The sequence below is a fragment of the Littorina saxatilis genome, linkage group LG12 (genome assembly GCF_037325665.1).
Source record: "Littorina saxatilis isolate snail1 linkage group LG12, US_GU_Lsax_2.0, whole genome shotgun sequence".
Taxonomy (NCBI): Eukaryota; Metazoa; Mollusca; class Gastropoda; order Littorinimorpha; family Littorinidae; genus Littorina; species Littorina saxatilis.
Genome location: NC_090256.1, coordinates 61,849,112 through 61,866,524, shown reverse-complemented (window position 1 = coordinate 61,866,524; position 17,413 = coordinate 61,849,112). Strand labels below are relative to the sequence as shown.

General features: G+C 41.3%; 1 protein-coding gene across 1 annotated transcript in view; it reads left to right on the top strand.

Annotated features, from left to right (window-relative positions):
• LOC138982490 (protein mono-ADP-ribosyltransferase PARP14-like) overlaps positions 1–17,413 on the top strand; it is a 57,690-nt gene that overhangs the window by 38,136 nt on the left and 2,141 nt on the right. Inside the window, exons 4-5 of the mRNA XM_070355795.1 lie at positions 14,537–14,730; positions 15,204–17,413. The exon at positions 15,204–17,413 is cut by the window's right edge and continues 2,141 nt beyond it. Coding sequence (XP_070211896.1) covers positions 14,537–14,730; positions 15,204–15,401 — 392 coding nt within the window. The 3' untranslated portion in view covers positions 15,402–17,413. The remainder of the gene's footprint in view (positions 1–14,536; positions 14,731–15,203) is intronic.

Here is a 17,413-nt window from a genome sequence, read left to right as displayed (position 1 = left end):
TTTCTTTGAGAAGCATGGGTCTGCACGGCCCCACGAATGCGTCCGTGTGTAGTCGATAACGAGTGCCGGCGAAGGTCTGTCGGGCAAGAATGTCCACTTGGAGTGGACTCTATCTCACCACATGTTTCTGCTCCTTCGGGTGAATGGGAGAAGCCGCTGATAGAAGTTTTTGCCTTTTGGTACTATCGCCTTTTGCTTATGTTCGTCGCCTTGTTTCCGGATCCCAAAGCATGGAAGTCAATACACTTGTTTTTACTTTGAGCGGCCTGCCGGTCGCACAGTACGGGCCCGTTCAATTTTGGTTGCCAGACCTCTTAAGGCTGGCAAGAGGGCACCGTTGTTTTCTCACACTCAAATCACATGGGTGTCTACTGTAAAGGAACTGTTGAGATGCTCAGGGGCTTCTGCCTCAACTCTGGATTTGGCTCTGAGTTCTTATAGGGGTTTAGCGTCTTTGTTTACTTGTCACATTGAACAAAGGGTGTATTTTTTAACGGAAAGAGCTCCTCTTCTCTCCGTTCAATGCAGGTGGCGATCCACCTTTTCTGGCTTTCTGAATTTTCTCCCACGTCTTCGAATTAAGTCTTTACGTGATTTCAGTTACACTGAAATAGCTCGGTGCAAATTTTCTCTTGGTGGCTTTATAACTAGCACGTTTGAGAGGGCCTACATTAGGCTTGCTGAAAGCTAATCTCCAGTCCTTTCTTGGGTTTTGCTTCTAGTTTTGGAGCTATTGAGATTGGATTCTTTGACCCTTTACAAAACTAGCCTCGCTGATCAACACGGAAAGCGGTCATGCTTACTCTAAGTAGCTTCTGTGAGAAGTGAGAGTAAGTGTTTTTTCTGTCTAGTTATGCTATAGACAGCTGTTTGGAGAAAGACTGATCTATGGCACTTAGGTTTCTTTCATTATTTCTGGCAAATGAGCGGAAACTGGAGAAGCCAGCTTCGTTTCGCAATTCTAACCATTTTCATTTAGCAATAGTATGGCTCCTCTAGAGCCATGTTCAGCCAATTGTACTTTTCGAGTTTCGAAGATTTTTCTGACTCGCACGGATCTTTTTAGGTCTTTGAATCAAAGGCTCTTGTTCTTATCTGCCAACTCCGTCGTGATTTAACCTTGAACGGCTGAAAACAACGTTAAAACACCGAATAAAGAAAGGTAGAATTTCTATCTTTAGTGGTAGAGGTAATGACTTTTTAAAGTCAACCTTAGCTAGATGGACTGCCACATTTTTAGGCATGCCTTCAAGTGGTGGCAGGAAAGAAGGGGGGGGGGCAGTCAGTCCTCTCCCTTAGGGCGGCATGGACTCGACATTCCTCTCTCAAGCAAGTGTATGGCTCTTGGAGATTCTGATGTACATATTTGTCCAGTTAGAGCCCTCAGCAGTTCTCTGTTATGGACTCTGCACATTTGTTTGGAAACTCAGAAACTGTTTAAAGTTATCTTGAAAGTCACATTAGCCAAGTGGGTCTCCGCCATAGTTAGACAAGCTTATGTCTGGTGGCAGAGTCAGGCAGATGATGTCGGGGCAGTCATGCCCTTTACTACAGCCAGTCTCATGAGGCAAGAGATTGGGCTTCCACTCTAGCCGTTCTTCGATTGGGTCGCCTGGCAGAAGATCTTGAGTCGGCTTACTGGCTTTCTTTAAATGTTTTTCATTGATGTCTATGTCAGAGATGTCTTTGCATTGAGATAGGATGTGTTTCTGCGTTGCCTGCTCTGGTAGCGGCAGGACAGATTCTCATTTCCTGATTGGGTAAAGTGCCTGCCACCTATGATAGCAATCTGCTATATGTGAGTTGGGTAAGATATGTGATTTAATCAAAAATTTTAGTAATAAATTTTCATTTGATTAATATACTTACCCAACTCACATCGTTTATTCCCTCCCGCCTCCCCGCTGTGGGGGTGTATATTTCTAAAAAAAAGGAGTGAGTTGGGCTTCGTTTAGAATGATGCAAATGGCGGCGTATGCGCACGCATACGGAAGTCAGATTATGTATTAATATGGCCTTATGGGTATTGGTCACTCTTTTTTTAGAGGGGCTTCCCTTGTTACCAAGGGGATGCGTACAGCGTTACCAGCACTGAACCAGGGTTAATTGCTATATGTGAGTTGGGTAAGTATATTAATCAAATGAAAATGTATTACTAAAAGTTTTGATTTCACAGATGCCAACTCCGTATCGCTTAGGGTTAGAAAATGTAATTTTGACTTGTGTGACTTCGTCCGCCAATGTTTTTCATGTCGATTCCCAGTCCGAGTTTTTGAGTCGCTTAACCACGCGACTCCTACATTAAATGCACCTGTAATAAATAATCCATACACGTGTAAAAAAAAAAAAAATTCATACACGTGTGACAGGGTGACCAGTCACCAATTATAGAGTAAAGTTTTGTTATTTTCCAGTCTAGTGTTTGTAGTTCATGTTGCCGATCGCTTCATGTTTTGTTTAATGCCATTATCTGTTCTAAGTTAAATGTTGAGATGCACGTGTCCAGTCACCGGTAGATCCTTTTAATTTAACTGCCGCTCTCCTAGAAAGAGACGGGAGCCGGGGAGCCTGCAGGTGTAGTTACGTCATAGGGCGGCCTGTCTGTCTCTGTATTCCTCGGCTAGCTGCATGTAGCAGTAGTTTTCAAGTAGGTGTGAATTCCTTTTAAATTTGATACCCTTCTTTTCATGTACTGCACCCCATCACACACGTGTATAAATCATTTCTTACACGTGTATAAATCATTTCTTACACGTGTATAAATCATTTCTATCTTACATGTGTATGAATTATTTCTTACACGTGTATAAATTATTTCTTACACGTGTATGAATCATTTCTTACAGGTGTATACATCATTTTTTACACGTGTATGAATTATTTCTTACACGTGTAGTAAATCATTTCTTACACGTGTATAAATTATTTCTTACACGTGTATTGGTTATGAGCCAACGGCTTTCCATACGTTGGTCGAGGTTCTACTGGTCACAATGGTATACAAGAAACTTAGTCGATAAATATCGACAGGGGGCCGACTAATGGTTTAAATGTGAAAATGTGTGTATAATAATGGGTGTGGGTCTGAAATGAAGTTAGGTAGTAGTTAACATTTGTTTTGAATAATTATTGGTATTTTGACAATGTGGGTAGCATGGAAATGTAAGCATTTGAATGTAAATCTTAGGTACCATTGTACCCAGGAAGAGAGACGAGAAATAGAGTAGGTTGCAATAGCTTATGTTGTCTTTGAGTTTTGTTTTTGGAAAGACATTGTTAAAGAAAAAGAAGACAAGTACAGTAATGCAATATTTATTGTGAAAACCAACGATTGTACAAAGAACATGTGAGGCAACATTATGTCTATGATGGTGTGAAGAAAATTAGTTATGATTTATACTATTATTATTTAGACTTGAGACTGAATAGCAAAAGGCGAAGTGTATGTTTTGTGGTGTGAATTGAAACAAAATGAAAAGTGTAAATATCTGGGAAATTGTGGTTTAAAGACTACGTTATTTCTTGATTGTTGTCACGTTTCACTATATCACATAAGGTGATTATGAAACGGTTAGTTACTTCTAACTAACTAACCACACCACGATCCACTCTCGCAGTCATACAATTAAATAGAAACAACAAAAGTATAAGTTTCAGACGCCTGTTTATGTAATAACTCGCCACCTCCCTCGAGACTTCACTCCAAAATATGTTCTTTCGTTCAAAACGTAAAAACAGTGGTCACTGACAAAATGCCAGTTAGAATATAGAAAATTATAGTAACACGCTGATCCCGTGTGTAGCTAGGAAAATATAGCTGATCTGCCTAAAAGTGCCAATTTATGCAGGTGTCACACACCCCACGTTGTCACCACTCGCGTATAATCATGAATATCACAGATGACCAGGTGGTAATAAGGGTGCATAAGACATGGTGCAACTTAGCTTTTCTTCTGCCACTGAGTGGGCGGCCCGTAATTAGTTCATAGTCTCCACAACTGCTCCGTCGAACGTAGTGCCGGCTAGCGTGGCGACGAAGCAGGGAACAGTGGAGACATCGGACGCCACACCCAGTCGCTGGTTAGCTGGTTAGCCGGTTAGCTGGTTACATCAGATGATCCCGGTTACAGCATACAGCGATGACCCGGTTACAGCATACAGCGATGACCCGGTTACAGCATACAGCGATGACCCGGTTACAGCATACAGCGATGACCCGGTTACAGCATACAGCGATGACCCGTAATCGGCAGTTACGTAGCGTAGAAAAACGCAGCAGACAATAATAGGTAGAAAGGCTGCAACAAAAAGCCTCGGTGCACTAATCATGTCACGCTACCCAACAACCTCCACCTTTAAACATGTCATCTTAACATATCTCATCGAGCACGTGGGCCTGCACAAACGAACTTTACAACAACAAATCAGCCATTTTCCTTCCTTCTCTCCATATCTGCAAAAACCATATACAGATTGGTATTTTAGCGTCACAAAGAGCAAATTATGTGCTAACCTGGAAAGAACAACAGAGAGTATTTCATTCCACAAACACAGACTCGTCAACAGCGTTAAATAATGATTTATTACCTCAAAAGCCTATGTAGGTAGCCTTCTCATTGAAGCGAAAACCGCTTCCTCCTTTGAATGGTACCTGTTCGTCAACAGCGATACCCCATTCACCCTCTCGCCGAATCCTTTATGCGGTGAAAAAACTTTCGCCGCACAGCGAAGAGAAATTGACGACCCGTCGACTTCAGACCGCATGTGAAAAGAGAGAAGGTGGTCTCAACTGAAGTTTCCTGTAGCCCCTCCTGTACATGCAGAGCGGCGCGTTGAAATCAATGCAGAAATCAAAGCGATGAAATCCATCAAAGCTCGCAGGAAATATAAGACACGACCGACCGACCGTCCTCCCCAGCGCTGAGTGTTAGAGTGTCTAGTTAATATACTGTTCAAAAAAAGAAACGCATAGTTGCTACTTGCCAAATTTGTTTTATTTTTCGAAAAAATTAACAGAAAATCCAATATTTAGATTATTTGTTTGAAATTTGGTATGGACACAGTTGAATGCACACACAGTTCATTTGCATCTTCAAATCAATCAGTCAATCAATACGATTGGGTGCCGAGGCTGTCAAGTCAGTAGGGGGTGTGACTGCCTTGAGCAGCAACAACTGCCCGGCACCTTCTGGGCATGGACTGGATCAGATGCCGGATATCTTGCTGTGGGATGGTGTCCCACTCCTCCTGAAGTGCCTGCAATAGATCGCGGTGATTTGCCGGCGCTTCTTCTCGCCTGCGCACACGTCTGTCCAATTCATCCCAGAGGTGTTCTATCGGGTTCATGTCTGGCGACATGGATGGCCAGGGAAGCACCTGGACATGGTGGTCGGTGAGGAACTGGGTGGTGAGTCGTGCTGTGTGCGGGCGAGCGTTGTCCTGCTGGAATATGGCATCCTGGTCAGCCAGAAGAGGAAGGGCGTGTGGGCGCAGAATTTCCTCCACGTATCGCTGGGCAGTTATGCGCCCTTGGACGTGCACCAGGGTGCTCCTTCCAGCGGTATTGATCGCCCCCCACACCATGACGCCTCCACCACCATGAACGGGTGCCTCATCCACACAGTTGGGCGCGTAACGTTCGTTTACTCTCCGGTAGACCCTCCTCCGACCATCATGTCGCTGGAGCAGGAAGTAGGACTCGTCGCTGAACCACACGTGTCTCCAGTGATTCCGGACGGTCCAGCGAAGGTGCTGGTTGCCCCACTGCACTCGGTTCTGGCGATGGCGGCGGGTGAGGACAGCTCCTCTGTGAGGTCTGCGAGCTCTCAAACCAGCTTCATGCAGGCGGTTCCGCACGGTCTGGTCCGATAATCGGTGTGGCCCGGGAAGAGCCTGGACAGAAGATGAGGCCGACAGGAAACGATTCCGGAGGTGGCGGAGCCGTATGAAGCGGTCGTGAGCAGCAGTTGTCGCCCTTGGTCTTCCCGCTCGTGGCAAGTCAGCAACGGAGCCAGTGGCTTGAAACCTGACCCACAGTCTACTGATGGTGCTCTGGGACACGTGGAAGTGCCTGGCGATTGCACTTTTACTTTGGCCTGCTTGTAAACGACCCAATGCAATTTGGCGGTCTTCTCTGCTCAATCGGGCCATCTTTCGTCGCTGAATTGTCGTCTGATTTCTTTGAGGCGAACAATCCGCTTTTATGGGTTTTGGAAGACATGGTGAGAGCTCAATATTCCCCGAGTTTCACGAGATTACACTGAAGCATGACGAGTGGTCATGCCAAATGAGCAATTTTGACATTGTAGCCACTGATAACGCATGCGTCACGTGCAGAGCTCACTTGTGGCAATGGACGAAAGGTCGACGACCAGATAAACATTTTCTGCAGTTTGGTGGATATCCTTGTAGCCATATAACTAAATTAACCAAATATTACAAGCTATGCGTTTCTTTTTTTGAACAGTATATGTCTCAGACAGACAACCTTGACAAAAACACGTGACTCCCCAGTTCAGTTATCGACAATTCTGCCTGACAGCAGAAATCACCCCCGTGAAATTCGTGCAACACAAAATACCAGTGTTCGCTAAAGCGCTGTCAGCAAAACCCACAACCGTTGACAGAAATTACAACTGCCGCTTTCTGTCGCAATTCGAGAAAGGCACCCAACAGAGTTACTCTTCCTCGAACCATGTCACTAAATCGTGACCATGTCACTAAATCGTGACAATTGTTATTTACTATTATATTGAAGTGAATAGCAAAACGCTGTATTTGAAATTAGCATGGGATTTATATAAAAAATTTTTTTAACTCTATAAGGACGGATAACTCCTATATGGTTTAGGCAAATGAGGCTAATTAGTGTGGAAGAAACATTCATTTTTGCCCCTTGGGGCATTCAAGACAACAAACAACCACATACATCTGATTTATAATTTAGTGAGACATAAAAAGCTGTTTGATAATTTTGTAGTTATTGGAAAAAAAGGATACGTTTGAGATTTTTGGCAGGGGTGAGCAAAAGTGTGACCGACTCAGCGCAGAGATGATCGAAGAGATTGCTTCGTAGTCTATCAGTGTTGTGACGAGCGTTGGCTAATGGTAACGAGTACATATGTGTGTAGTTGTGGTGTGTGTGTGTTTGCGCGTTGGTTTGGATTATGGGTGTAATTTGTAAAACAGATGTGACAGTAATAATGGAGTTCACATCAGTGAGGTTAGTTTGAAATGGAACACACGCACGTTTTTGAAAAAAAACAATATGAAATTTTGAACCATGAGATCTTCATTAAATAATAAACTGAACATCAGCAAAACATCAAAGCAATTATTAATAAGGTTTGAAAAGCTTGACTTACTATGTTAAATAGTGGATTGAAGGCTGAAAACGTCATTTACAAATTACATCTGAGATGGGGAGGGCGGGTGGGGGGAGTGCTGAAAGTGTGGATGAGAATTAAAAAAAAAATGCTGAGTGACAACAGGGAGGTTAAAGGCTGCCCTTTTCGTAGCGTTCATTAATTAATTCCTATTGTTTACATGTGCCAATAATGTTATAAAACTGTACCTAAGGGGATATAATAACGATTGGCTGTAGCTTTCGAACACAGAAAAAATTATTTCAGTGTTGCAACGCAAAGTGGTTTTGATAGTGTCGAATGTAAACAGAACAGTCTCAAAGTGAAAGTGGGTGTTTTCCGGAAATTGCGAAGTTAACAAGAATACAGAAAAGCGCGCTTTCCTGCTTAACACAATACGCTACCGCACTAATCTGGCGTGTCAATAATATCACTACGTTTTGGACGTGGAAGGTGAGCGATTTCCTTCACGCGGGGATTGACGACGCTGTACCGTGCTGTCTGTGTTGACGGTCTAAAAATAGCCCAACCTCTGCTTTAAGACCCATGTTCACCACCGCCCTCAGCTAATTCAAGAAATCACCCCTCTCCTGCTAGGTACACGTGCACTCAAGTTAACCTCTGCTTTGACCTGTGTGCCAAGAGTCAGATGAGAGAGAGAGAGAAAGCGAGAGCGAGAGAGAGACACACACACACACATAGACAGAGACATACATGATAGAAAGACAGAAGCGGAGAGACTCAGAGGGAGACACAGACAAAGACATACATACAGAGAGAGAGAGAGAGAGAGAGAGAGAGAGAGAGAGAGAGAGAGAGAGAGAGAGAGAGAGAAAGAGAGAGAGAGAGAAACAAAACGAAGGCCTCAATCTTCCCGCGCCGTAGACCAGATTAATAGGTGCTTGATTTTGGTATTTTGATTTTACATAACATTAAACCTTTCTTGGGGTTCATGGTCATGGCAACAGCCATAATAATATTATATCATGTATAATATTACATTTCAGCATATGTGAATTACATGTCATCATACCAAACTGTCATACATTGTTATTCCCACATCATTCTGATTGATCACAACCAAACCTACTATCAGTGGACACATCCAAATGCAAGCGCCTGTTCTTGACAACTTGCCACTGATCTAAAAATATAGATCAGTGCAACTTGCTGGGTCCTTTGCCGCCACAGACACTGTTTGGCCTGTAGGTAAAATGTACAATGTATTTTCTGATTTGTGCACAAAAGCTTTTTTTCTTTTTTCTTTTTTTTAACATAACAATGTTTAATGTCACTGTATGTTTGAAAGACCATGGTCACATTTGTAAAACAAATGTTAAATTAGAAAATAAATAACATTTTGGTTCATGATTTTTTTCCTACACCTGTGCTGAAAATAAGAAATAAAAATGTCGGTATATAAGTCACTCAAATGCAGTCTGGAGTGAATGGTTTGAGTTTGTTGCGGTTGGCCCTGCACAGTTCGACCTATGATGTTTTTGTTGAACAATTTTGCCTGTGTTACACAAACTCAGTGATAACCAATTTTGCCTTCAACCCTCCCATAGGGTGACGGATTTCACAACTTTCTACTGATGAACAATGTTGCCTTCACTCCTCCTGATGACGTATTTCACAACAAAATGGCGCTGCCCATGGTCAACCTCGAAACTGTCCGTATGAATGGGGGCCTCCTGGCCCCCATAAAAATTCAGGCATGTTTGTCAAAATGCTTGTGTAAAATCTGCGTTCTTATGAGGTGTGTGACCGGGCGGTGACGACATTTCTATGCTTCATAGCTCAGCGTGCATAAAGCAGAGCTTGTTTATTGAAGTATACAGTGGCTATATCTACTGCCTGCCAGTTTTGTGTTGACACTGAGTGTTGCTGTGTTAAACTGCGTTTGCTACTGTCCCTACAATCGGACTTGTCACTTGACGAGTCGGTTTTGTGCCAGCGCTGAGTGTTGTGAATTTCAGTGACTCCCAGCGGCCTGAAACCATGTCTTGTACAAACACCGTCCAAACACGGGTATTCGAGGGCTCATGCTGCAACATCACAAAGCACCTGTGCACACTGTCTTTGCCGCAACAAGTGAGTTCTTGGCTTCAAAAGGAGACCTGCGTTCGTCGCATCCACCCTATTCTTCTGACTTCTTTCCATGCTAGTTGAACCAGTCTCTGATATCAAGAAACGGGCGTGGAAACACGGGTTGAGAGCCCTGAACACTCTGTCCGAGCCTTCACGAAATATAGGCGATGTCACGTGGTCCCAGGCCTTGACGAGCTCGTTTGAGATGATGGCTAGTGGAGTGTCGACAGGGGGAGGGTTAGTCTCGAAAATGGCCCAATTGAATTGTTGGTATGTGATCCTGTTTCTGAGAATCTAAATAATTCTGGAACAGCCTACGTATTGTGGGTGTGGTGACATCATTTCAAACCCCAAAACAAAGTGTACATGTTTAGCTCTTCGGGCAATCTGAGACAGTCTTCTGGCCGGGAGAATTCCTTGAGATGCAGCAACTGAGTGCCACATACCTGCTTTTGTTAAACGCTGTATTTGGTAAACATGTACTTTGAAGACTGTAAATGTACTGCATGTATTGTCTTTGTTTTTGCTCCGTCCAGCATTTTGGCTCCTGGCCGCAGTCATGAAATATGAATGCATTTGCTTGATTACTGACCTGACAGAGTATCTAAATCTCTACAGGTATATTGTGTTATTGTATTTGTCAGACTTGATTGTACCAAGTCCCTACACATGTTGTAATGCGCTTAGAGCCAAATATTTTTGTTTTTTGTAAGGGATAGGCGCAATATAAATACACTTTATTATTATTATTATTATATGTTCCACGTGCACATGTATGGATAACCGCCAGTACTAACAAAATATGACTTTGAACAGAGTCTGACACTGAAGAGTTTGCATAGCAAAGCTGTTCCACTATTCACATTCATTTGATTATTTGGCATAGTTATAGAGTTCTTATATTTGAAGTCAAATCGGTTATTGTCCAGTATTATGTTACCAGCACCATCGGCTTTGTAGTCAAGCATGTAGATTAGCACTTGTGTCAGTCTAATTGCCATTGGTCTAGTGTTTTTCGTGACACTTATCGACTTCGAGGCTCTGGCATGTGCTTTTAGAAATAAAATAATAATAAAAAAATAAAAAAGAAGCATCTGTTTTCTTTTAAAGGTGCTCATACATGACAGCTCAAACTCAAACTAGTGTAGTGGTAATAAATCATTTCAGGTTCATTCAAAACTGCTTGCGTTCTGTTGATTGTCACTAAAAGTGTGTGTTTGTGTGTCTGTGTATGTTTGTGTGAATTGTGTCTGTGTCAAGAAAAGAATGATTGGATACTTTCAGGGCTTAGAACAAGTCGGTTTATTTCAACACAATAATGAGACTCGGCTTTTTTCTGTACAAAAATGAAGCACTTTTTATAGTCTTGGTCACAGGCCCCAACTAAAAAAAAAATGTAGATGAACTGAACAGACGTTGATCTGAACAGAAAAGTTACATCACATCAGGCATTGTACTTCATTTGAAAAGAAACCTCAGGTGTACACATTATTGCGACTCACACAGCAACTTAAATGTGTAACAAACACACTCAGATGCAGCCTTATTGAATGACTGAAATGCCAACATTTTGTTTCCCAATGTCTACATGACATCACTTGTAAAGATTTTCACTCAGTCTTTCATTGACAGACGTGATGAAGAATTATTCTCAGAAATTAAGGTCATAAGTTTTATTAATCGGGTGCACGTACATTGACACACACATGCATATTGACACACACATGCACACAGATTTCTAGATTTTCCAGGCATAGGGGATAATCATGTCTTTCTTTGTCCATAATCAGGAGAACTCAGTTGTTGCCCTTGAATGTGATCTAGGCCAAAATCAGTTCTATGGACCCAAACAACTGCCTTAAATCCAACACAACACAGGGTAACATGGCAAATATTAACAGCTATTGTGTTTTCAGCGTAGCAATAGGGTCCGATATTTAGACGAGACAAGTATAATGCCGACGAGTCGAAGACATCTGGAGGCTGCTCTCTTCGGAGGCATAATCCTGTGTGATAAAAACCCGGACATATGAAACTTGTTCCGCCGGAGATATTATTTCGAGGAATGCCGTCCTGGAACCCACCTCCCTGAAAGCGATTAGAAATAGGCATGTGCTGTCTGAAAACAATGCACATGTTGAGTTTTGGGTTGTTTGTTTGTTTTGCGATACCTAGTAAGGCGCAAGATAACCTGATACAAATTCACTGTAAGGGTACATTTGGTGGCTTACAGTGGGTCTGTAAACAGGGCAAGTGAGGGCCAATAAAAGTGTTTACAAACTTTGTTCCTGCTGTACATACAATTTGAGGGCGTTTTACCGCCAGTGATGTGAAAAGAGGGGAAACTTGGTCCCCAGTGTGTAAAACAAATTTCAATGATGGTGATGTAAATAATGTTGCATTTAACCTGCTGCCAGGTGACTGTAAGGCAGCTAGTATTTATTGTGAGAAGGCCGGTGTGATATAATAAGGGAGGCAATTGTCCATCTAGTCGACCGGATACTCTCACAATTTCGGGTACTTTATAATAACATGTTGCCTACATGATGATTATGTATCCGAACAATTTGGTGCTAAACAGTATGCATTTTTGATTGATGATATGTATAAATACGTTGGTTTTCTCAAAAATGCAGTCGCTGGGTAGATCCAGCGACAACATTCGCAATCACGGTGTTGGCTTGTTTCATAGTATGATTGTGTGAAGTGGTTGTCTCCCTTGGGTTGTTAGCGCAAACAAATTCAGAACATAAATGGATTTATGGGAAACCATAAAGGTTATTTTTAACAGGAATTGGATGGAAAACGGCATTATTACAGTCGGTCACTTGATGAGAGCCGATGGGTTTTTGTCATATAACGATTTTAAATTGAAACATCCAAATTTACAACTGAATTTTGTTTTTTTCGAGGGCGTTATGCGCTCAGTTAAGAATTTTCATAAAAGACTAAAGTTAGATGCAGTTTTAAACAATGTTTTTCATATTGGTGATGATGTTGTATGGAAACAAATAGCTAAAGGTGGAGTAAAACATATATATACCCATCTTGTGAAAAATGATGGCAATCTACAGTGCATGGAAAAATGGGCTAATTTATTGAATTTTGATGTAAATGTTGGAAAGGTATTTCTGACAATAAGGCGAACTACACAAGACACATACCTAAGGTGGTTCCAATATAGAATACTATATAGAATTTTTCCCACTCAACGCCTGTTATTTTTGATGAAAATTTCTGACACATCACTATGTAGCTTTTCTACACAGGAAGAGGAAACCTTAGAACATTTGTTTTGGGAGTGCACAAGAGTTAAGCTTTTTTGGTCTGATTTCACAGAATGGTTATGTCAAAATTTCACACATTGCAGTAATTTGAATTTGTCAAAAGAGCTTGTCATTTTAGGGTATTTAGACAACTTTCATACGGATGCTGTTTTTGATTTGTTTATTCTCCTTGCCAAACAAAGTATATTTGGAGCCAAATTAAATAAGACAGTCCCAACACTAAATGTTTTTGTGAAAATTGTTAAACAAAGGTTTTTGATCGAAAAGTATAATGCTAGTGTAAATAATTATTATGGTAAATTTGAAAAAGAGTGGTGTTTATATAGACACTTTTTTCATTGATGCTATAGGATAATTGTATTGATTGATTTCGTATGAACATTTTTGAATGTGATACCCCCTGACCCATTTACTCATAACAGGTTATACAGTACTTTTATGCCGATAATTAAACCCCATGTATACTTGGAGGCTAAATTGTGACCACCGTCCCCACCTACCCCCCTCCCCTCCCCCAACCTCAGTTACCCCTCCCCCCCCCTCCCCCCACACAACCTCAGTTCCCCCCCCCCTTCCATATCCCCTGTCTTTTCAACAACCCACCCTACTGTCTATGTCTGTGTCTTGTCTAGGTATGTACGTGTGTATGCGCTTTGTTGATAAACTCGGTGTATGATGTATGTTATGCTGTGTTTATGTGTATATAAAGGAAATAAAATGAATAAAAAAAAATAATAAAAAAATTAAAAAAATAACGATAAAAAAAAAAAAATTAAAACAAAATAACGATAAAAAAAAGAAGAAACAACTGAAGAACTAGGATGCAACAAGGGGAGGAGAAGAGAACAGCTAATCCGTACAACGCGAGCAGACGGCAGCGAAGTTTTCAGTTTGGGTGAATCATGAATGGCATTTATACTTGTCTCGACATGAAGCGAATTTTTCAACCTCAGTTATAAACGAGGCCCACATGAATGTTAGTGTCATGGGTTGTACATCAATACTTCAGAGGGAAAGTGGGGTATTTAGTGTGGAGTTACGAGATAAGAAAAGCCGAATGCGAAAGTTTGTGTCAGTCGGCAACTAGGCTCACACAGGCACACAAAAAAGGCTGTTCCGTTTTTCTCCCCTGTTTGTACTACATCTTTCGACTTTGGGCATTTTGTTGTGTTTAGGGACAGAAAATAATTGGTTTAGTCCTGTTTCATCGGGAAGTTAGCAGAAAAGAGTATGCTATCGACATTTGTAAAGCTGAAAAACATTCCCGAGAAGAATTTCAAGTTGTCAGTGTATGCTGTTGTCGATTGAAACATCGTGTGGTACAGATGGGTAAACCGGAACCATGCGTCTTTGTTATTGCCAATATGCTTTTGGATATTGTCAGAAATGGGCGACTTCCGTAGCATTATGCTTTGATGATCGGAAGAGACCATCCAACCACAGCCCCCAAATTCCCCCACGTGTCCATCAGAATAGCTATATATATTTATTCAAACACATCATACATCAAACAAACACTGTATGTGTGAGTCGGTCGACCATTCGCCCTGTTAGACACAACAAGTTCTGTGGACCCAAACAACTGCAATAAAGTAGAAGTCCCCTGTCGTAATACATGACCTTTTTGTGGTACATATAGTGATTCATTTATATTGAAGCCAGAAAAGAATGACAGTGCACTGGTCTGTTAGTCTAAACTTTTTGTTTATTACTTATATTTTTATTATGCAAAGTATTTGGAGAAAGCAGTTTTGTTTTGAAATAATCATTTCAGTTATTGTTTTCTGGTTGCAGCTTTCACTGGCTCAACAGCAGCAGTCAAACAGACAGTTAACAACCCAGTGCAGGAGGAAGCAACTCTCTTTGTGTATGCTGAGAACCAAAAAGATGCCGACCAAGCGCTGACATCCTTAGATGAACTGGTGAAGGAAAAGTTCACCCGCAAAGAAATCACGGATGATTTCATCATGTCGCTTGGGCCTCAAGAGGTGTGCCATAAGCTACATGCAGCTTGAATACTTGTTGTGTTTTGTTTTGTCTATAGAATGTTGTCTCTGTCTACGGCTTTTAAAATGTAAGCGAAATTCGGTCCTTACACTGAGAGGTCGTAATAATAAGTTTTGGTTTGGTGCATCCATGTCGGAGTCAGTCAATGATCAGAATGTCATGGGTGTTTAGCTTGATGCCTCCCATAATGCTCTTCTTTTCTTAAACAATGATGGTATTAACTAATTTACTATTAAATGAATTACCCCCACACACACACACACACACGTTTGCTTGTTTAATCCAGCCCCATAACTACTCATGGTTTCTCAAGAAAGTGTAATTAGGTCTTGGAAATGAAATGAAAAGCTGATTTCTGAAGAATTGTTAACTGTGATCACTGATGGTTTATGTCTTATACCTTGTATGCTTCTGCAGATCTATTATGATGTGGATGTGGTTTTTTTGGTCACAGGAGCTGAGGATTCAGGCAGTTGCTCAGCGTCACAACGTAGAGGTGCAGATCCATAGATTTGCAGGGCGCATCGTTGGCGACGGGATGCACCACAATGTCTTTGACTGCATGCAGGAAATCTCCAATGTTATCAGGGAAGTTGAACGCAAGCAGCAGCAGAAAGAGGCTGCCTCCATGCTGGAAAATATGGTCCAGTGATTCACATGATCACACAAAAAGTACAGACTGTACATGAATGTATGTGGGTTGCCTTTCCTGTCTGTCAGAAGTATACATGTATCTTCATAAATGAGCTGCCAACAAAGATCGAGGCTCAGTCTAGCTTGGTTGTGGTTTAGTCATTTTCTTTTGACGGGACCATTTTGATGAATATTTAAAGGCAGAGTAAGCCTCCCGTAAACCATCACAGATACGGCCAGGCTTTTACACACAGTACAAACACCATTTCATTTAAACACTCACCAATTGAGAACATCCTAGGTGCCCTCCGTAAAGAGCGAACAATTTTCAAAGAATTTATTTTTGCGTGGTTTATCTTACCCCTGAGCCATCGTGAACCCGTGTGATCCAGTTTTCCCTTTTCACAATGCAGTCGTCATAGTTAGTCATTTGAATGCGACTCGACGTGAGCTTATCTACAATAGCACGTTTTTTTATGCACGAAACAACGGCTGTGGTTCACAAGAACTCTAGCGATGGCTTTTGACTGTTGAGAGGAACGGCGATTTGCACTGATAAACCGGCCGTCGTCTGCTACGACCCTTGCGTGACCCTGCTTCCGGGCTTTTCTTTTTTTAAACTTTCACAACTTCGAATTGTTCTGATCTTGTCTTGATGAAAAACGAATTCTTTTATGATTAAAGAATGTTTGTGTAACAAGCTGTCAATTTATTATTTAGATTTTAAAAGTTAGGTCTAGCGCAAAAACGAGGCGCCGTTGTTGTTAACGGAACAAGTCTACGAAAATAAATTCTTTGAAAATGTCTCACGCTCGACAGAAAGCAGCCAGGATGTTCCCGTTCGGTGAGCGTTCAAATGGAAGTATGCTTGTACTGTGTTTAGACGCTCGGGGAGCTCTGTGATGGTTTACGGGAGGCTTACTGTGCCTTTAAGGGCACACCTTTTCTGAAGTGTAAGCCTTTTTTTTCTTTTCCAGCCACGGTACACGGGCAAGGTGTGTACTTTGCTGTCAATGCAAACTATTCTGCTAACGCAACCTACTCTCCTCCTGACCCCTCGGGAACTCGTCACGTGTACCTGTGCAAGGTTCTGGTGGGCGTGCCCACAAAGGGAAGTTCTTCCATGAGAGTTCTGCCCATGCGCCAAGGACACATCCTGTATGATTCTGCCGTAGACAACGTTCAGAATCCTTCCATGTATGTCATTTTTAATGACACGCAGGCATACCCCGAATATCTGATTGACTTTCAGTGAGGTAGACGTTGAGTTGCTCACCTTTCAAGGAAATTGGAATAGCTTCAAAAACTCAGTAACAGTGTGATTTTTTGAGGTTTTTTTTTTGTCATTTTGTCAGCTTTATGCATGAATTGGTTGTTGTTTGTGTGTGTATGTTTTCTTGTTTTTAATTTTTTCTAGGTTAGAGGTGAATTTATCAAATGAAGTGTGTTTTTTAATTGTGACCCTTTTTACTGCATATTACAATTTGGGTACAATATGAGACAATCTTGTATTTTCTTGAATTTACGTTTTCTGTAGATATTTCAAATTTGCGTTCTATTGATCAAGAGAATAATATTCTGTATTGTTAAAATATCAAGAGTATCTAACAGCATTTGACTTTGGGTGTGTGCATGTGTAAAACAGCTCTTTGTTTTTGCATGGTTTTATTTTGTCTTTTGTTCATACTTAATTGATAGTATTGTTAGCGGTTTACACATTTTGTTGTGAATTTTCTTGACATCGGAGGTAGGTTAAACATTGAACTAGATATGTTTCAAGCAAAATAGATCAGGATCTTATAGCTAGAGATTTTGTTGAGCTGCAAGTTGTGACATGTAATTGGTAAATTTTCACTTTTTATGCTTGTTTTTGTTCTCTTATAAATGTGTTTACTACAAGATGAATCTAATTTGTTTGTTTAAATCACTCTTGTGGTTTTTGTCAGTACATTTTTAATTTTTTATTTTTTTTATTGTAGATCATTATAAGTGGAATATGCTTAATGTCAACTTGACAGTTAGGTAATATTG